Here is a 15,697-nt window from a genome sequence, read left to right on the forward strand (position 1 = left end):
CCCAGAGCTCCCGGGGCCCCCAGTTGTCCCACGTCACTTGAACACCAGCCCCTGCCTTGCGGAGGCAAAGTTTAGAGCAGGGATAAAGCGATTTCTTGGAGACCCATCTGTGAGGACCGTATGAGCTGATCCAAGCGCCTGGTAGTGTGTCTGGTACAGGGGAGGCGCTCAGAAAATGCCAATCGGGAGCATCTTCACGTAGGAATTTGTTATTACTGTGAACCCCGTGAACAATAGATGTCAGTGTGTGTCACCCCGAGCTGTGGCTCTTCACCTTCAGTGTGCAGGTGGGCCCCCTGCGGGGCTTGTTGAAGACACAGACTGCCGCCCTGCCCCCAGAGCTGCTGATGCGGCCGGTCAGGGGGGTTCCCAGGTGTTGCTGCTGCTGTTGGTCCGGGAACCGCACTAGGAGAACCACTGGATCCAGTGAAGTGGAATTTAAGTCCATGGGCATTTTCTCTTTTAAACGCTGAGTGTTCTCTGAGATCCCGGAGTGGAGGTGGCGTGCAGCCTGCCCTCAGCACCCCTCGCTCACCCGGCTCCTCCCCGCCCCTCCCCGCCCCAAGTCTGGCTCCCAGTGCTCCCAGTTCTCCCCGTGCTAGGGGACTGTGCCTTTACTCCAAACCCTTCCCACTAACGCCTCAGCTGCCAGACCTAAGAGAGTCCTGCGCCCAGGGGTGCCTGTGCTCTAAGAGGAAGCTCCAGAAGAGTCCTTGGATCTTCCAGAATGAACTGTTGACTGCAGAATTTCTGACCCAAATAAGCACCGAGGGGAAGAATTAGTGAAAAGGAACTTGAAATCCTACAACATCAGTGGTCCTGCCTCGTTGCCCCAGAGGCCGGTGCATGGCTGGTCACCGTCCTGCTGGAATGTGGTCGTGTAGGGCTGGGGGAGCCCACATGCTGGATAGTCACTGGGAGGTTCTAGGTGCCTTAGGAACTATAATCAGAGCCTCACCCACAGACACTTCCAAGAAAACCCTCCATACCCGGTGCTCAGGTATGAGGGAGCAACTGCCCCCCAACCCTAGGGCACACAGCCTTCTACCCTGCTTGACCTTCTACTGCCCCCCACACTGGGTGAGCTTATGGACCCCACCTCCTCACAGTTCCATCCCCCCCTCCTTCAGATGCAGAACTGCTAATCAACTTCTGCATCTTTCACGTGTGCAGATAGCCTGCTCACTTCTGACCTACCTGAGCAGGTCGCTTACTCACCTGCGGCAGGTGGATGTAGTCATTATTGAACCAAAATTAAATTACATATCTTAGTGACTTTTACGTTCAAAATTGTATACCCTGTCATGTTCCAAAAAGAATTTATACCTATTTGAAGATTAGGGAATCTTACCACATACGTTCTCTGACTGTGTGAGTTTGTTGATGGGGAACCCAAAGTCACCGGTTGGCTCTGACTCCTTCCTTGTGTGGGGTCATTCGTGTGGGGAAGTGGGGGGAGTGTGTGTGTCTTGAAGATGCATAGATAAACAGGTGGATGCTATGGACAGCACTCTGGGCAGTCCCTAAAGTGCTAAGAAAAATTGTGATTGGCATTTGCTGGTGGTGTTTCAGATAGTAATCTTTCTTCTCTCTGTAGGAGTCGGTGATTTCAGCGTGTGGGAATTCTCTGGAAATCCTGTATACTTCTGCTGTTATGACTACTTTGCCGCAAACGACCCCACGTCCATCCACGTCATTGTTTTCAGTCTGGAAGAACCCTACGAGATCCAGTTGAACCAAGTGATCTTCTGGCTGAATTTCCTGAAGTCTCTTGTGCCCGTTGAAGAACCCATCGGTAAGCTAGCACACCCCGGTGTGTGAGCGCCCTTCCCTCTGGGCGGATCTGCAACTCCGGGCTAACGGTGAGGCTCCCCTGGTCTGTCCTTCCTGCGATGAGAGTCCCACTCTGGACGGTTTCTGAGGCCCAGCTGCTCCCTTTGTTCGCAGGGAGTTATTACAGGATCACATTTTCCTGCCCTCTTCAGAGACCAAGTCTGAGCAATTCCTTGGGAACCGTTTCTCACTCTCTCCCTACACGTTAGAGCTGCGGTCACTTTGGTTGGGTGGGAGTGGAATCCATCCTTCGATGGCCTCTGTGCCTCTACCTAATGGTACGTGATGAATAAGCAGAATGAGCCCTCCTCCATTCTGTAGTTCCATCAAGAATGGACGGGACCATACTGAGTGAACGTATTATCTCAACTTTATTCCTAGAGCAGAAGACAGCGTGGAATACACTTTTGTTCCTTTCCATGGTGGACACTGGGCTATCCATTTTTTTCTTCAAAAATTATAGAATAATCAAATAATTGGACTTAACCTCCTCAGGGTACCTCCACTCTGCCTCTTTCTTTCTCATTCTTTTTGATGTTCCTAAACACTCCCCTGAGGAAAGGCTCTCTGTCTGTGTGCACCACAGATCCTCTCAGCCATTTCTGGGTGTTGCTGCATTCAGAGGGCTTTCTTTGTCTTGTAAAGGGTGCACCTGCCCAGAGTTCGATTTCCCCTCACCATGCAAGCAGGGCCCCCTTGGAGGAAGAGCTGAGAAGCTCCCTTGTGTTCTGTGGTCTGAGCCCAGGAAACAGGCTCATCCCGATGTTGGCCAGGCCTGGGCCTTCTTGCGGTGAGCCCGCGCGATGGGCAGGCTGCACATCCAGAGGCCAGCATGGCCCCCCTCCCCCAGGGACGCGAGGCAGCCAGGAAGGAGGACCCACCTGTGACACGCCTGCTTTCTGCCCCCAGCCTTCGGCGGCAAGCTGAAGAACCCGCTGCATGTCGTCCTGGTGGCCACCCATGCCGACATCATGAATGTGCCTCGGCCGGCTGGAGGCGAGTTCGGATATGACAAGGACACGTCCTTGCTCAAGGAGATCAGGAACAGGTGAGGGCGTCGCTGGTGGCAGGGGCCATCCCACAGAGCTCACAGACACAGAGGAAGGGATTGGAGGCCTCCTTTGCTTGGTTGGCTTTTGTGGTATTGTTTTTATTTTTATCAAAACATTGAAAACATAACAGATGCAACAGAAGTAAAGAGCACGGGATAAAAAACAACAAACTATGCACTTCTTTCCTCACCTCCCGGTACCACTGCCCAGGGGGAGCTTCTGGTAGGGGTTTCATGCATTGATTTTCCACTTTCTGGAGGCAGCTCTAGTTGACAGGTAACATTATCTACTTAACATCCACATCGTGGTGATTTGACGTCCGCGGTGCCCATCTAGCTAGTTAGCGCATCCATCACCTTCCATCTCTCTCTCTTTTCTCCTTATTTCTTTTTATTATTTTTTGGTGAGAATGTTTCTCACCCCAAAATGTTTAAGTTCAACCCTTAGCAAGGGGCGCCTGGATGGCTCAGTCGTTAAGCGTCCGCCTTCGGCTCAGGTCATGATCCCAGGGTCCTGGGATTGAGCCCCGCATCGGGCTCCCTGCTCTGCGGGAAGCCTGCTTCTCTCTCCCCCACTCCCCCTGCTTGTGTTCCCTCTCTCACTGTGTCTCTGTCTGTCAAATAAGTAAATAAAATCTTAAAAAAAAAAAAATAAGTTCAACCCTTAGTGAATGTCTGTCATATACAGTGTCATCAATGGTTGACACCATGGTTGATGTAGACCTCGGTTCTTTTTGTTGCTTTAACCTCGGTTCTGACGACTGTCTTCTTACCACTGAGCAGAATCGCTCACTGTCAAAGTTGCTGCTCCTTAGGGGCTCGTGACTCGGGGGTCCTGACCTGTCTGGAAAGTGGGAAGGCCTGGAGGGAGAAATACCAGCGTGACTTTCCTGGCACGTGTTTCTGTGAAACTTCTGGTTCATTGATCAGTGTGGACGTGCACAGGTCACAGTGCAGAAATATGTATTTTTACATAGCATCTGTCAAAAAAACTTTGAAGCTGCAGCTCTATGTAATCTGCCAGTAATGCGAATTCTCGATTGATCGACTGTAGACACTTCCTGTGGTCCTCCTGATAGGAAAAAGAGGGCTCGTACTAATATTTTCCATCGAAGCTGTGGCTGTCAGGCCCATCGTCTGCTCTTACGCCGTCACCCTGCAATGGCGTCCATCCTCCTAGCATGCAAGGGGAGGGCACAGGCCTCACCTGTCCTGCGTCAGGGGACCTGGAATCTTCCCATACTGTGTCCCTGCCATTTTGTGGGACTGGAGCCGCCCCTCGCCCGTCTGCCGCCGCCACCCGCGGGACTCGGAGCGTGCGGGTCCCCACCCCTCGCACCCACGTTACATGACAGAAGCCAGCAGGCGGTGGGGAGGGGCGGCCTTTGCAAGGTCACGAGAACTTTCTGGCTTCAGGCCAGCAGGACGCTGCCGTCTGGGGGGACACCTGGTAGGACCACAGCACCCTGAGGAGGCCGCTGCTCTTCCCTTAGGTTTGGGAACGATCTTCACATTTCAAACAAGCTGTTTGTTCTGGATGCCGGCGCTTCAGGCTCTAAGGACATGAAGGTCCTTCGAAGTCACCTGCAAGACATCCGGAGCCAAATTGTGTCGGTGAGTGAGCTGGGAGGCTGCAGGCCCATGTTTGCCCAGACCGTCCGGTCACCCCAGAGCGGGCCGCTCAGGCTGTCCTCGGGGTCAGGTTCAGTCCTCAAGGGCCCCAGGATGAGGCAGCTGCATGGCGGTTTTTGTGTCCCATTGCTCAGGGAGGAGGAAGGAAGGGTGAGAACAAGGAGGTGGCCTGGAGAGGAGGGGGCTGTGGCGTGGGGGCACCTTAGCGTGTCTGGGATTCTGACAGTTTCGGTAACAGGGCCTTTTACAAATCACAAAAGCTACCCAGAAGTGACTTATTGTGTGATATTTAGAAAATGCAGAGGAGCGGGCGCCTGGGTGGCTCAGTTGGTTAAGCGACTGCCTTCGGCTCAGGTCATGATCCTGGAGTCCTGGGATCGAGTCCCACATCGGGCTCCCTGCTCGGCAGGGAGTCTGCTTCTCCCTCTGACCCTCCCGCCTCTTGTGTGCTCTCTGTCTCTCTCATTCTCTCTGTCTCAAATAAATAAATAAAATCTTTATAAAAAAAAAGAAAAGAAAAGAAAAGAAAATGCGGAGGAGCATCTGCGTGGCTCAGTCAGTTAAGTGTCCGAACTTGGTTTTGGCTCAGGTCTTGATCTCATGGGTCATGAGATCTAGCCCCACATCGGGCTCCGCGCTCAGCCCGGGGTCCGCTTGAGGATTCTCTCCCTCTGTCCCTCCCCCCACCCTTGTGCATGTGCTCTCTTTCTCTCTCTCTAAATAAATAAATTTATTTTTTAAGATTTTATTTATGCATTTATTTAAAACCGACAGAGCATGAGTGCGTGCACAGTTGCATGAGCAAGGGGGAGGGACAGAAGCAGGCTCCCCGCTGAGCAGGGAGCCTGATGCAGGGCTTGGTCCCAGGACCCATGACCTGAGGCGAAGTCAGCCGCTTAACCGACTGAGTCACCCAGGCGCCTCCATGAATAAATAAATTAAAAAAAAAAAAGAGGGGTGCCTCTTAGCAGAGTTAGTACAGCTCCAGCACACATCCTATGGGAATGAGACAATTGGGTTGGGTTTTTTATCTTAAAATTTCAGTGGAAGAATAAATAAAACATATTATAAGGGCTGTGTAATTAGTAAATCCCAAATCAAAAAAATCAGTAAGTGGAATACGTGAGTGTAGAAGTAAATCACAATATCTACAGAAATTCAATAGAAAACAAAGATGCTATTTCAATTTTGGGGAAAATGTTATTTCATCCATGACCTGACACAACTAGCTATTAATCTAGAATGAAATGAGACTGAGTTCTACTCACTGCGAATCCCAAAAAGAAATTCTACGTGGATTAAAACTATTAAATGTGAAAAAGAAGAAGACAAAAACCGCAATATCTTGAATGTGTTTTTAAAATAATTTGGTACTGCTTTGGAAAACCTTTTAGGTAATATAGAGAACCCTAGGAATTTTCAAAGAAAGTGTCCCTATTTGACAACATAAAAGCTAAAATTTCTTTTCTGGCAAATAAATTCCATGAACAAAGTTAAAAGGTAAAATAGACTGGAAAAAATATTCTCAATGCCTCTAACCCCTAAAAGGTTGCTACTCTATAATATTCGAAAAGTTCTCCCGAGCTGACACGAAAGGGTAAACATCCCAAGGGCAGAATGCTCCCTGGAAAGTTCCTGCTGCCCCAGCCTGGGTGGGAATGATGAGCGTGTGTCTGTCTCCCTCCCCTGGTGGCGGGTGGCCCCTCCCCTCGTGGCGGGTGGCCCCTCCAGTTAGAGCTTATTGCTTCCCAGCTGGGACATGCCCCCATTCACAACACCAGGCTCCAGTTCCAGATGTGCTGTAGGAACCTTCAGGAAAACTCTGGACTTTCTGAAGCCCAGTCTTTGCCTTCTGATGGGGGCCACAGTAAGGCACAGTCAGTGAGTGGAGTAGTCTGGGGGGGCTCAGAGGAACCCGATCAGAGAAACCAGTGGGCAGCGATCGGGGACAGTGGTCTGGGAAGGACCCCAGCCCCTTCCCACCAGGGGGCATCAGGGCCTCAGCCCCAGGCTCTAGGGAGTCCCTGGAGAGTTCTGAACTGGGGTGTGTTGAGATCGTCTGCTTCACACCCCCCACCCTTAACTCCTGAGGCCCAGCAGGTGGAACCCAGCAAACAGACTGCCTTTTTGCCTGAGAGCTTTGTTTTACGAATAGGGAGTGGAATTTAGCTGACATAAAGGTAGGATACAAGAAGGGACTGCCCGATTAATGATGCAGGGCAATGTATGGCTGGTGTTGTTTTTAAAGTAGGACGGTGTGCGGATTATCTGAGTCTGTCACAAAATGATTTATTTAATCCAATTAAAAGATAAAAACCCTATTTCAAGGGGAATGGGGGGATAGGCAAAATGGGTGAAAGGGGGTGGGAGATGCAGCCTTCCAGCTGTGGAAGGAATAAGTCACAGGAATAAAAGACACAGCACAGGGAATATAATCAATAGTATTGTACTAGTGTGTGGTGACCGAAGTCCAGTCCCCACGTTGCACCCCTGAAACTCACGTAACATTGCGTGTCAACTATACTCAAATAAAATTTCTTGGAGGTAATTTAAGAAAGAAATCTATTTCAAGCCCATGAAGAACTAGTCTAACCTAAACTGTATGTCCGCAACAGTCCCACGAATACCTAATTTTCTGATAAAAATCCACTGCAGTATTGCTAACAACAGTTCATCTCTTTTCCTCTCCCTTTGTTCATAAAGTGACCATCTTCTGGCTGAAAGAGTCGCTCCAGGGGAGGGAGGGAGGGAACACAGCATTAGGGGTTAAAGGAGCACTCTGATTGAGTCTCTGTTCCAAAAGCATTGTTGCGAAGCCTCACCAACTCTTTAACTGTTAACAGTAGAAATGAAAGCATCCGTACCATTTTACACTTGTAAGTGGGTTTCGCGGAGAGGTCACACTTTAAAAAAGAACTGGCCCAGGTGGCGCCTGGGTGGCTCAGTCGTTAGGCGTCTGCCTTCGGCTCAGGTCATGATCCCAGAGTCCTGGGATCGAGCCCCGCATCGGGCTCGCTGCTCGGCGGGAAGCCTGCTTCTCCCTCTCCCACTCCCCCTGCTTGTGTTCTCTCTCTCGCTGTGTGTATCTCTCTGTCAAATAAATAAAATCTTAAAAAAAAAAAAAAAAAAGAACTGGCCCAGTATGCCCAACAAAAAAGCACTCACTCGTCCCGAGTATTTCTTGCAACGATGCAGAAAAGAGTGCCATCCTCTCTACCTGGGCTTCTCCGAGGGAGCCCCTCGGCCGCAGGTTGACCTGTCCTGTCCTGCATGTTCTAGGTGTGCCCTCCGATGACCCACCTGTGTGAGAAAATCATGTCCACGCTGCCTTCCTGGAGGAAGCTCAACGGGCCCAACCAGCTCATGTCGCTGCAGCAGTTCGTGTACGACGTGCAAGACCAGCTGAACCCACTGGCCAGAGAGGGCGACCTCAGGCGCATAGCCCAGCAGCTGCACAGTGCTGGCGAGGTAGGGGCTGCAGCCCAGGCGGGGGTGTGGGAGGGGCTCCACGGACGTGCTTCTGTCCCCGCGCGGAAGGTGCTTGGAGTCTGGAGAGGCGGAATGGAAAGTGCCCAACTACCCATAATCTATCCAGACACGGGGCTGTCCCACAGAGGCCCAGGTGATTCTCTGACCTGCAGTTCTCGGCTCCCCCACGCCCCCTAGAGCTGTCCCGTGGTTGTGTTCAGATTTGTTCGTTTTCCAGCTCTTACGGGTTAGGGAGCCCAGTTCCCGCCGCATGGGGCGACTGGGCCTCTCTTCTTTCCTCCTGGGGCACCTGGTGCTTAGCTGTGATTCCTGCAGCCTCTGGATGCAGCTCAGCAGGGGCTGTTACGTGTTCCAAACAGACTCTCAGGTTCACAGATGATCAAGAAAAGGCGGTGACGAGAAGATGTCCGGAGACATTACAACCCAGCGAGCAGTGTCCCCGGAAATGACCAAGAAATGGGGATCTTTGCTCCTGCTTGTATGGCATTCAGCACTGGGGTGCGGCTTGGGAATGCCGTTCTAATTCCCTCCTCTGCCTGTCCCCAGAGAGGGGGCCTCGCCTTCCTGTTCCTCCGTCCTGTGACATCAGGGGACAGTTGAGGCTAGGCTGGGCCACAAAGAGCAGTTCCGAACATGAAAACCCAGAGGCAGTTCTGAGAATTTTAGACACCAGGAGCTTCCTGTGCGGTCTCAGTGTCCCCCTGACTCAAGGCCCGTGTGTGTGGATCAGATAGGCTTGAATCCAGTGACCCTGAAAACTAGAGCGTCAAGCAGTGAGAGCAGGAGCATCTGAACTCCCCTGAGACTACCGGTCATCTACAGGCCCCTCTGGCCGTACTTTAAAGTGACTGAATCCAAGGACTGGGATCCAAGCTAAGATTAACCGGAATAATAAACTCACTCCACTGGCCCAGTATTCTCTTGCCTTCTGGTATTTGACGAGCAGTTTCTAGATCCAGGGTATAATCCACTTTATTCTTCATTCTCCTTGCCCTTGAGACTTTAGTAAGTGGGTAAGTGATGATCTGGTGGTAGGAGTAAGGAAGGGGAATCTGTCAGGTGCCCCCGCTCCGCTCGGCCACCAGCCCCTCCCCCAGTCCTGTTACTGACCGCTGGTAACGAAGCTCCTAGGCACATGTCACCGGTTGTCCTGATGCCTGTTTCTGCTCCGGGACCCCTCACCGCACGAAGTCTCCTGTGGGGCTGGTGTCTCAGTCTGTCTTCCCTGACTGACACTTTGCTCCATTGGCTTTCTCTCTCTCTGTTCTATTTATTTATTTTTCAAGTATGACATTGCACCCCCAAATAATTTAGCCTGTAGCTCCTAAGCCGTGGGGTCCTCTCCCACTAGTACAGGGTGGAGGAGGGACAGTAAAGTAGTCCCCGAATTGAGACCAAAGAAACGAAGGAGGCGACTCCTTAGAGTTTACACATTTTTATTCGGGGTAGCTTATGAGCAGGGGAGATGGGGCGGGCAAGGACCCAGCCGCACTGCGCTTCTCCACAAAGTCTGGAGTGTTGTCTATGGATTTTATAGCGCAGGGGGATGCACAGAAGGGCAGTGCAGTGAGAGCAAAGGGTCCACGTGCCCCTCACTGACATCTAACATTGAATTAGGTCTTGCAGCACCACGTGTGTGTGTGAGGAAGGGAAGAGACTTTGTTATCTTTTTTTTTTTTAAAGATTTTATTTATTTATTTGACAGAGAGAGAGAGACAGTGAGAGAGGGAACACAGCAGGGGGAGTGGAAGAGGGAGAAGCAGGCTCCCCGCGGAGCAGGGAGCCCGATGCGGGGCTCGATCCCAGGACTCTGGGATCATGACCTGAGCCGAAGGCAGACGCTTAACGACTGAGCCACCCAGGTGCCCCGAGACTTTGTTATCTTTGACAAATTTACAAAGGGCCAATAAGCAAGCTTCCCACCCTCCTGGCCTTGGTGGGTGTTTCTCAGGTTCATGTATTAATCTCCAGGAGTCTCTGGACACCACGTAGCTGAGGGCATCCACGAGTGGACGTGAACAGGACAGAGGGCTAAGGATGGAGTCACCCACATTAGCACAATATAATTAATTATGTTCCAGAAACATAGCACTGATGTAATAGTCCTCATTGGAGCGTTTGCCACTTACCCCAGTCATTTCTTTCGTAGCTGTTTTTATTCATTTGTGTGTTTATTTGGGGATGTAGAATCCAGTCAGAATTTACTCATTGCATTTGGCCACCACCTCTCTCTCTTTTATGTCTTTCATTCATTACGTTGACCTTTTTTTTCAATTGTCAAAGGGAGGCTTTTTGGTTTCTCTCATAACCTTCTCAGGCTGCTATTTTGGGTCTGTGTTGGATTTCCGAGATCCGTCCACATCAATGCCCTGGGTCAGTTTTTGCAGCACGTGCGCAGATTTTATCATTGCCTGGGTCCTCTCGCGCTCTGCACAGCTGGTGCATCTGGCCATCTCGGTCCCCATGTGTGACCTCCTGTTGTCCCTTCTGGCAGATCAACATCATGCAGAGTGAAACGGTCCAGGACGTGTTACTCCTGGACCCCCGCTGGCTCTGCACCAACGTCCTGGGGAAGCTGCTCTCCGTGGAGACCCCGCGGGCCCTGCACCACTACCGGGGCCGCTACACCGTGGAAGACGTCCAGCGCCTGGTGCCCGACAGTGACGTGGAGGAGCTGCTGCAGATCCTCGATGCCATGGACATCTGCGCCCGGGACCTGAGCAGCGGGACCATGGTGGACATCCCTGCCCTGATCAAGACAGACAACCTCCACCGCTCCTGGACGGACGAGGAGGACGAGGGGAGGGTCTATGGTGGCGTGCGCATCGTCCCCGTGGAGTACCTCACCCCCTTCCCGTGCGGCATCTTTCACAAGGTCCAGGTGAACCTCTGCCGGTGGATCCACCAGCAGAGCGCTGAGGGCGACGCAGACATCCGCCTGTGGGTGAACGGCTGCAAGATTGCCAACCGTGGGGCCGAGCTGCTGGTGCTTCTCGTCAACCACGGCCAGGGCATCGAGGTGCAGGTGCGAGGGCTGGAGACGGAAAAGATCAAGTGCTGCCTCCTGCTGGACTCCGTGTGCAGCACCATGGAGAACGTCATGGCCACCACGCTCCCGGGGCTGCTGACGGTGAAGCATTACCTGAGCCCCCAGCAGCTGCGGGAGCACCATGAGCCCGTCATGATCTACCAGCCGCGGGACTTCTTCCGGGCGCAGACCCTGAAGGAGACCTCACTGACGAACACCATGGGTGGGTACAAGGAGAGCTTCAGCAGCATCATGTGCTTTGGGTGTCACGACGTGTACTCACAGGCCAGCCTAGGGATGGACATCCACGCCTCAGATCTGAACCTCCTGACCCGGAGGAAACTATGTCGTCTCCTGGACCCCCCCGATCCCATGGGAAAGGACTGGTGCCTTCTCGCCATGAACTTGGGTCTCCCCGACCTTGTGGCGAAGTACAACACCAATAACGGGGCTCCCAAGGAGTTCCTCCCAAGCCCGGTCCACGCCCTGCTCCGGGAATGGGCCTCCTACCCCGAGAGCACGGTGGGCATCCTCATGTCCAAACTGCGGGAGCTGGGGCGTCGGGACGCGGCGGACTTTCTACTGAAGGCGTCCTCTGTGTTCAAGATCAACCTCGACGGCAATGGCCAGGAGGCCTATGACTCAAGCTGCAACAGTGGCACATCTTACAATTCCATTAGCTCCGTCGTGTCCCGGTGAGGGCAGCCTTTGGCTTGGGCAGGGTCTCTTTGGACTGCAGACCAGGGGGACGCAGCCCCTCTTTCCCATCGGAAATTCAGGGTGCATCTTCCCTGTGCCCACATACTGAAGGACGCCACCCTCCCTCCTGCTTTACCAATCTCTCTGCCACTACCTCCCTCCCACTCACACACTCCACTGTATGTGAATGGTCTTTCTAGTTTCAGAGCAGACCATACATAACCCTGTCCTTTGGCCATTTGAGAAACTAGCGTCCCTCCTCTCTGCGTTCTGGATCCATCTCTCATCTCCAGCACCTTGCTTCTTGCTGATAATTTTACTGGAATTCCTAGCTTTCAATGAAATTTTTTAAACTACGGATTGTCCTTTAAAGAAAAAAAAAAAAGCACACATTTATCCAAAATGTGTATTTCTTATCCTCTTTTTCTTGTTAGACCATGTCCTCAGCTTCTCTCTTTGATATTTGTAGGAAAGACTCCCATGTGTGGAATCCCGCTGTATGACTGATAAACAGACAACATGTGAGTGCCTTTGCAGAAGAGGGTGTGTTTGAGACCATCCAGGTCAGCCAGGAGCTGTCGTGAAGGAGACGCTCCCTCTCTGTCCCTTGCTGTCTGCTGATCATCGCCAGAGGTGCTTCACCCTGAGGTTTTTTTTTTTCCCCCCAGTAATTCTTGTGTTTCACTTGGCAAGGAAAGGGGAGGAAGGAATCCTCTTCTAGAGTCATTTTACGGCCAGTGTTGTTTTCATGGAAACACATGTCTTTGTTGTTCTTGTTTAAACGTCAATGTGCGCGTCCACGCAGTACCTGCAGACTGTCCCCCTGCCTCATTCCCACGCATCTCAGGTAGAAGGTGACACAGCTGTAGGTGAGGAAGGTCTGTGGGAGAACTCAGAACACCCCTGACCTGTGATGTGACAGTCTGTTGTCACTGGTGCACAGAAGATGATTTTCACATTTAGATCCTGGTTCCATAACTTCATATACTTGAAGTCTAATAAGATGAAGGAAGCCAGTTTCCTTGCAGTGATTTTAAATTGTGATAGAGTATTAAGTTGATATGAGGGAACGTGTCCTAATTCTTCTGTCCTGGGAAGCATGTAATTTTAATGTTACATTACATGTGTGTATATGTGTGTGTATATATATATATATGCAGTATGTATATACATATATATGAATACAGGTATTTTTACTTAATCTATACAATGTAGTAAAAAGATGTTGGTTTTTCTTTTCTGTTCTCTTTTTTTCTTTTCCCTTTTTTTAATATAAATAAACTATTGCTTGTTGCATTCGATTGTTAGTCTTTCATTCAAAAGGAATCCTTTATCTCTGTTTTGTTTTCACCCAGCAGTAACCCACAGAGCAGGCAAACCACACTGAAGTCCAGAAAGTCCGTGAACCTGAACCCCCGTATGGAAACACCAGCTTATCTGGGGGGTGTTACTACTAAAATTGGGAACGGTACGGGGAAATGGGAAGAGCCCAGAGGGTTTTCACATTTGTTCTCAGCTGAAGAAGGGAGCCCCTTCCGTTGTCCTTGTGTGACCCAAACACACGCGGAATCCTGGAGGCCCCGCGTGGGCACCCAGGGAGCTTTCTCTGTCTGTACAGACGTGCAGGGAATGGCCGGCAGGAGCGAGAGCAAACCTCTCGCACGAGATGCCCAGCTCCCGCCCTTCCTTCCACCCAGAGCCCCGGCCCCGCGACGTCTGCTGGAAATCAGCTTAGACCTGCGTGGTACCGCTCAGTGACAAAACCTGCATTTAGGGGGCACCTGGGTGGCTCAGATGGTTAAGCATCTGCCTTTGGCTCAGGTCATGGTCCCAGGGTCCTGGGATCGAGCCCCACGTCGGGCTCCTTGCTCAGCAGGGAGTCTGCTTCTCCTTCTGCCTGCTGCTCCCCCCCGCTTGTGCTCTCTCTCTGACAAATGAATAAATAAAATTTAAAAAAAACAACAACCTGCATTTAGTAAAATCTCAAGGTTTTAAACAAAAGAAAAAGGATTTGAAAGGAAAACACTAAAATGGTAACGATTTTCTCCGTGGAGCTGGGAATACAGTCCACTTCTGTTTTGCCCAAACTGCCCACAATAAACACAGTCTATGTTATAATGAGAAAAAGAAACATAAATGAAACAAAACTAAAAGCCACACGGAGATATGCCTGCAAAGGGCAGCACTGAGACTGAAGCTGTGGTCACCTCACAAGGGGGATGCCGTTGTCTTGTGTCACCTCCATCCTGAGTGGTCACTTCACTCTCTTCTGCTTCAAAGAGAGCGTCACAGGGGAGGGACGCGGCACCAGGACGCTGGGACCCAGAGCATTGGTCTCTGGCAGCATCTGTATGTAAATCCCAGAGAAGGATCTGGTCCCGCATGGGTCCCCGAGCAGCCCTGCACAGAACATGGAGGGCGGGGAGGTGGAGTCTGCGACAGTCTGGCCCCGGGGACCCTGGGGCAAGGCTGGGAAAGGAGCCATTCTTCCCAAGAAGGGAGTTGTGTTAACAGGGGAAAGGGGCAGAGGGAGGATGCTGGGCAAAGAGAAGCAAAGGACTGCAAAAGTCTGTACTTGTCTTTGATGCAGGTGCTGGGATTGGAACATGTTCCAAAGGATGTGGCCACCTGGGCTTTCGCAATGTTGAAGCCATAATGGGAACCATTACAACCTAAATCTGAATGGCTTAAGGACCACGGAGCTCCCTGCCCCATCCTGGGAAAGACCATGGGGAGCATCCTGGGGGGCTTTTGGAGTCTTGAGAGCATGAACTCAGGTGAGGCTGGAAGTGTCTGGCAAAGTCCCACCCTGGGCAGCCAGCTCTGCCTCCTGCAGGAGGGAAGAAACCAGAACACAGCTCCCCTGCTATCGCCACAGAGAGACTCAGATAGTGCAAGGTCCTGGGCCAAGGCCACAAAGACAAGCCTCATGGGATCTTTTTCTTAGTGTTGCACTGAAGTGCACTCGGGAACAGGCTCCTCACCCCCTCTGGGCGGTGCTGCCCTTGGTACAAAGCCCACTCCTGGGCTGCCCTGTGGTGCCCGAGGTCTCCATATGCACAGGAGCTTCCCAGGGACCAAAGACTTTATGGCCTGGTCTGGAGGCCACTGTGGGAGTTCTGATTGGTTCAGAAATTTGGATTCCAAGAAAAGGAATCAGAACCGTGGGTGGGAATTCTGGTGGACAGTTTGCAGAAAGGGCAGAAAGGGGTATAATTACAACTACAGGATTCCTCAAAATGATGAAATGAATCGTCCCCACCATGTCCTGAGTCCACACGGGTCTTCCTGAACCCTGGAAGGTAAGGGAAAATTCTTCTCTACCCTCAAGGTCTTCCCGCTGGACTAAGAACTAAATTGGCATGAGACAGATTAACAGGAGAGAAAACTAAAATTCTCTTACGTGAGCAGCAAGGCCCAATAATGAGATGGAGCCCACGGAAGTGACCAAGGCTGCAGTTTTCAGACTTTTTAGACAGAGACAACGGATCTGTGGGGAATTGACAGGACCAGGAAAACCTAACTCCGGGAGCTTCACTCAGGAAGGAATTCTGCACAGAATGTGGGCTGGGAGGGACATGAGGACCAAGGAACAGGGTTGTTCACCCAGCGTGCTGGGCTCCGAATCTCCCGTCTCTGGTGCCGAGACTGTCTCTGTCTCTGGGTATAGGGAGGGCACCTTCCACAGGGAGAGTTCTTGCCTGCTCTCGGGGGGATGGGGGAGGAGCTGAGTGTCTGAGTGTCTCTCGAGTAACTTTTATTTATCATAATCAGTGTGCCCAAGAGGCACCTCACCCCCTCTGGGTGAGCTGCCCTTGGCCCCTCGGCCCTCCTGCTGCGACCATGGAGAAGGCGGTCCCGAGGGAAGGGCCAGCCTGGCTGATCCCCCATAACCGGCCGCTGATGGCAGCCGGGCTGTAACCCAGAGGGACATCAGCAGATCTGAGTCAGAAGTGGAAGGCCTT

General features: G+C 51.7%; 1 protein-coding gene across 10 annotated transcripts in view; it reads left to right on the top strand.

The window, feature by feature from the left end:
• Positions 1–13,030, top strand: part of DAPK1 (death associated protein kinase 1) — a 180,180-nt gene extending 167,150 nt beyond the window's left edge. For 8 of the 10 annotated variants that reach the window (XM_064579640.1, XM_064579635.1, XM_064579634.1 and 5 more), the window contains 6 exons: positions 1,598–1,795; positions 2,743–2,881; positions 4,378–4,498; positions 7,796–7,984; positions 10,500–11,728; positions 12,202–13,030. In XM_064579640.1, coding sequence (XP_064435710.1) covers positions 1,598–1,795; positions 2,743–2,881; positions 4,378–4,498; positions 7,796–7,984; positions 10,500–11,728; positions 12,202–12,235 — 1,910 coding nt within the window. In that variant the 3' untranslated portion in view covers positions 12,236–13,030. Of the gene's footprint in view, positions 1–1,597; positions 1,796–2,742; positions 2,882–4,377; positions 4,499–7,795; positions 7,985–10,499 lie in introns of all 10 variants that reach the window. The other 2 variants (XM_064579641.1, XM_064579643.1) reach the window with 2 other exon arrangements.
• Positions 13,031–15,697: the final 2,667 nt, after the last annotated feature.

Source organism: Mirounga angustirostris, unplaced genomic scaffold (genome assembly GCF_029215605.1).
Source record: "Mirounga angustirostris isolate CCGP_5_RB_7025 unplaced genomic scaffold, mMirAng1.0.hap1 SCAF_15, whole genome shotgun sequence".
Classification (NCBI taxonomy): Eukaryota; Metazoa; Chordata; class Mammalia; order Carnivora; family Phocidae; genus Mirounga; species Mirounga angustirostris.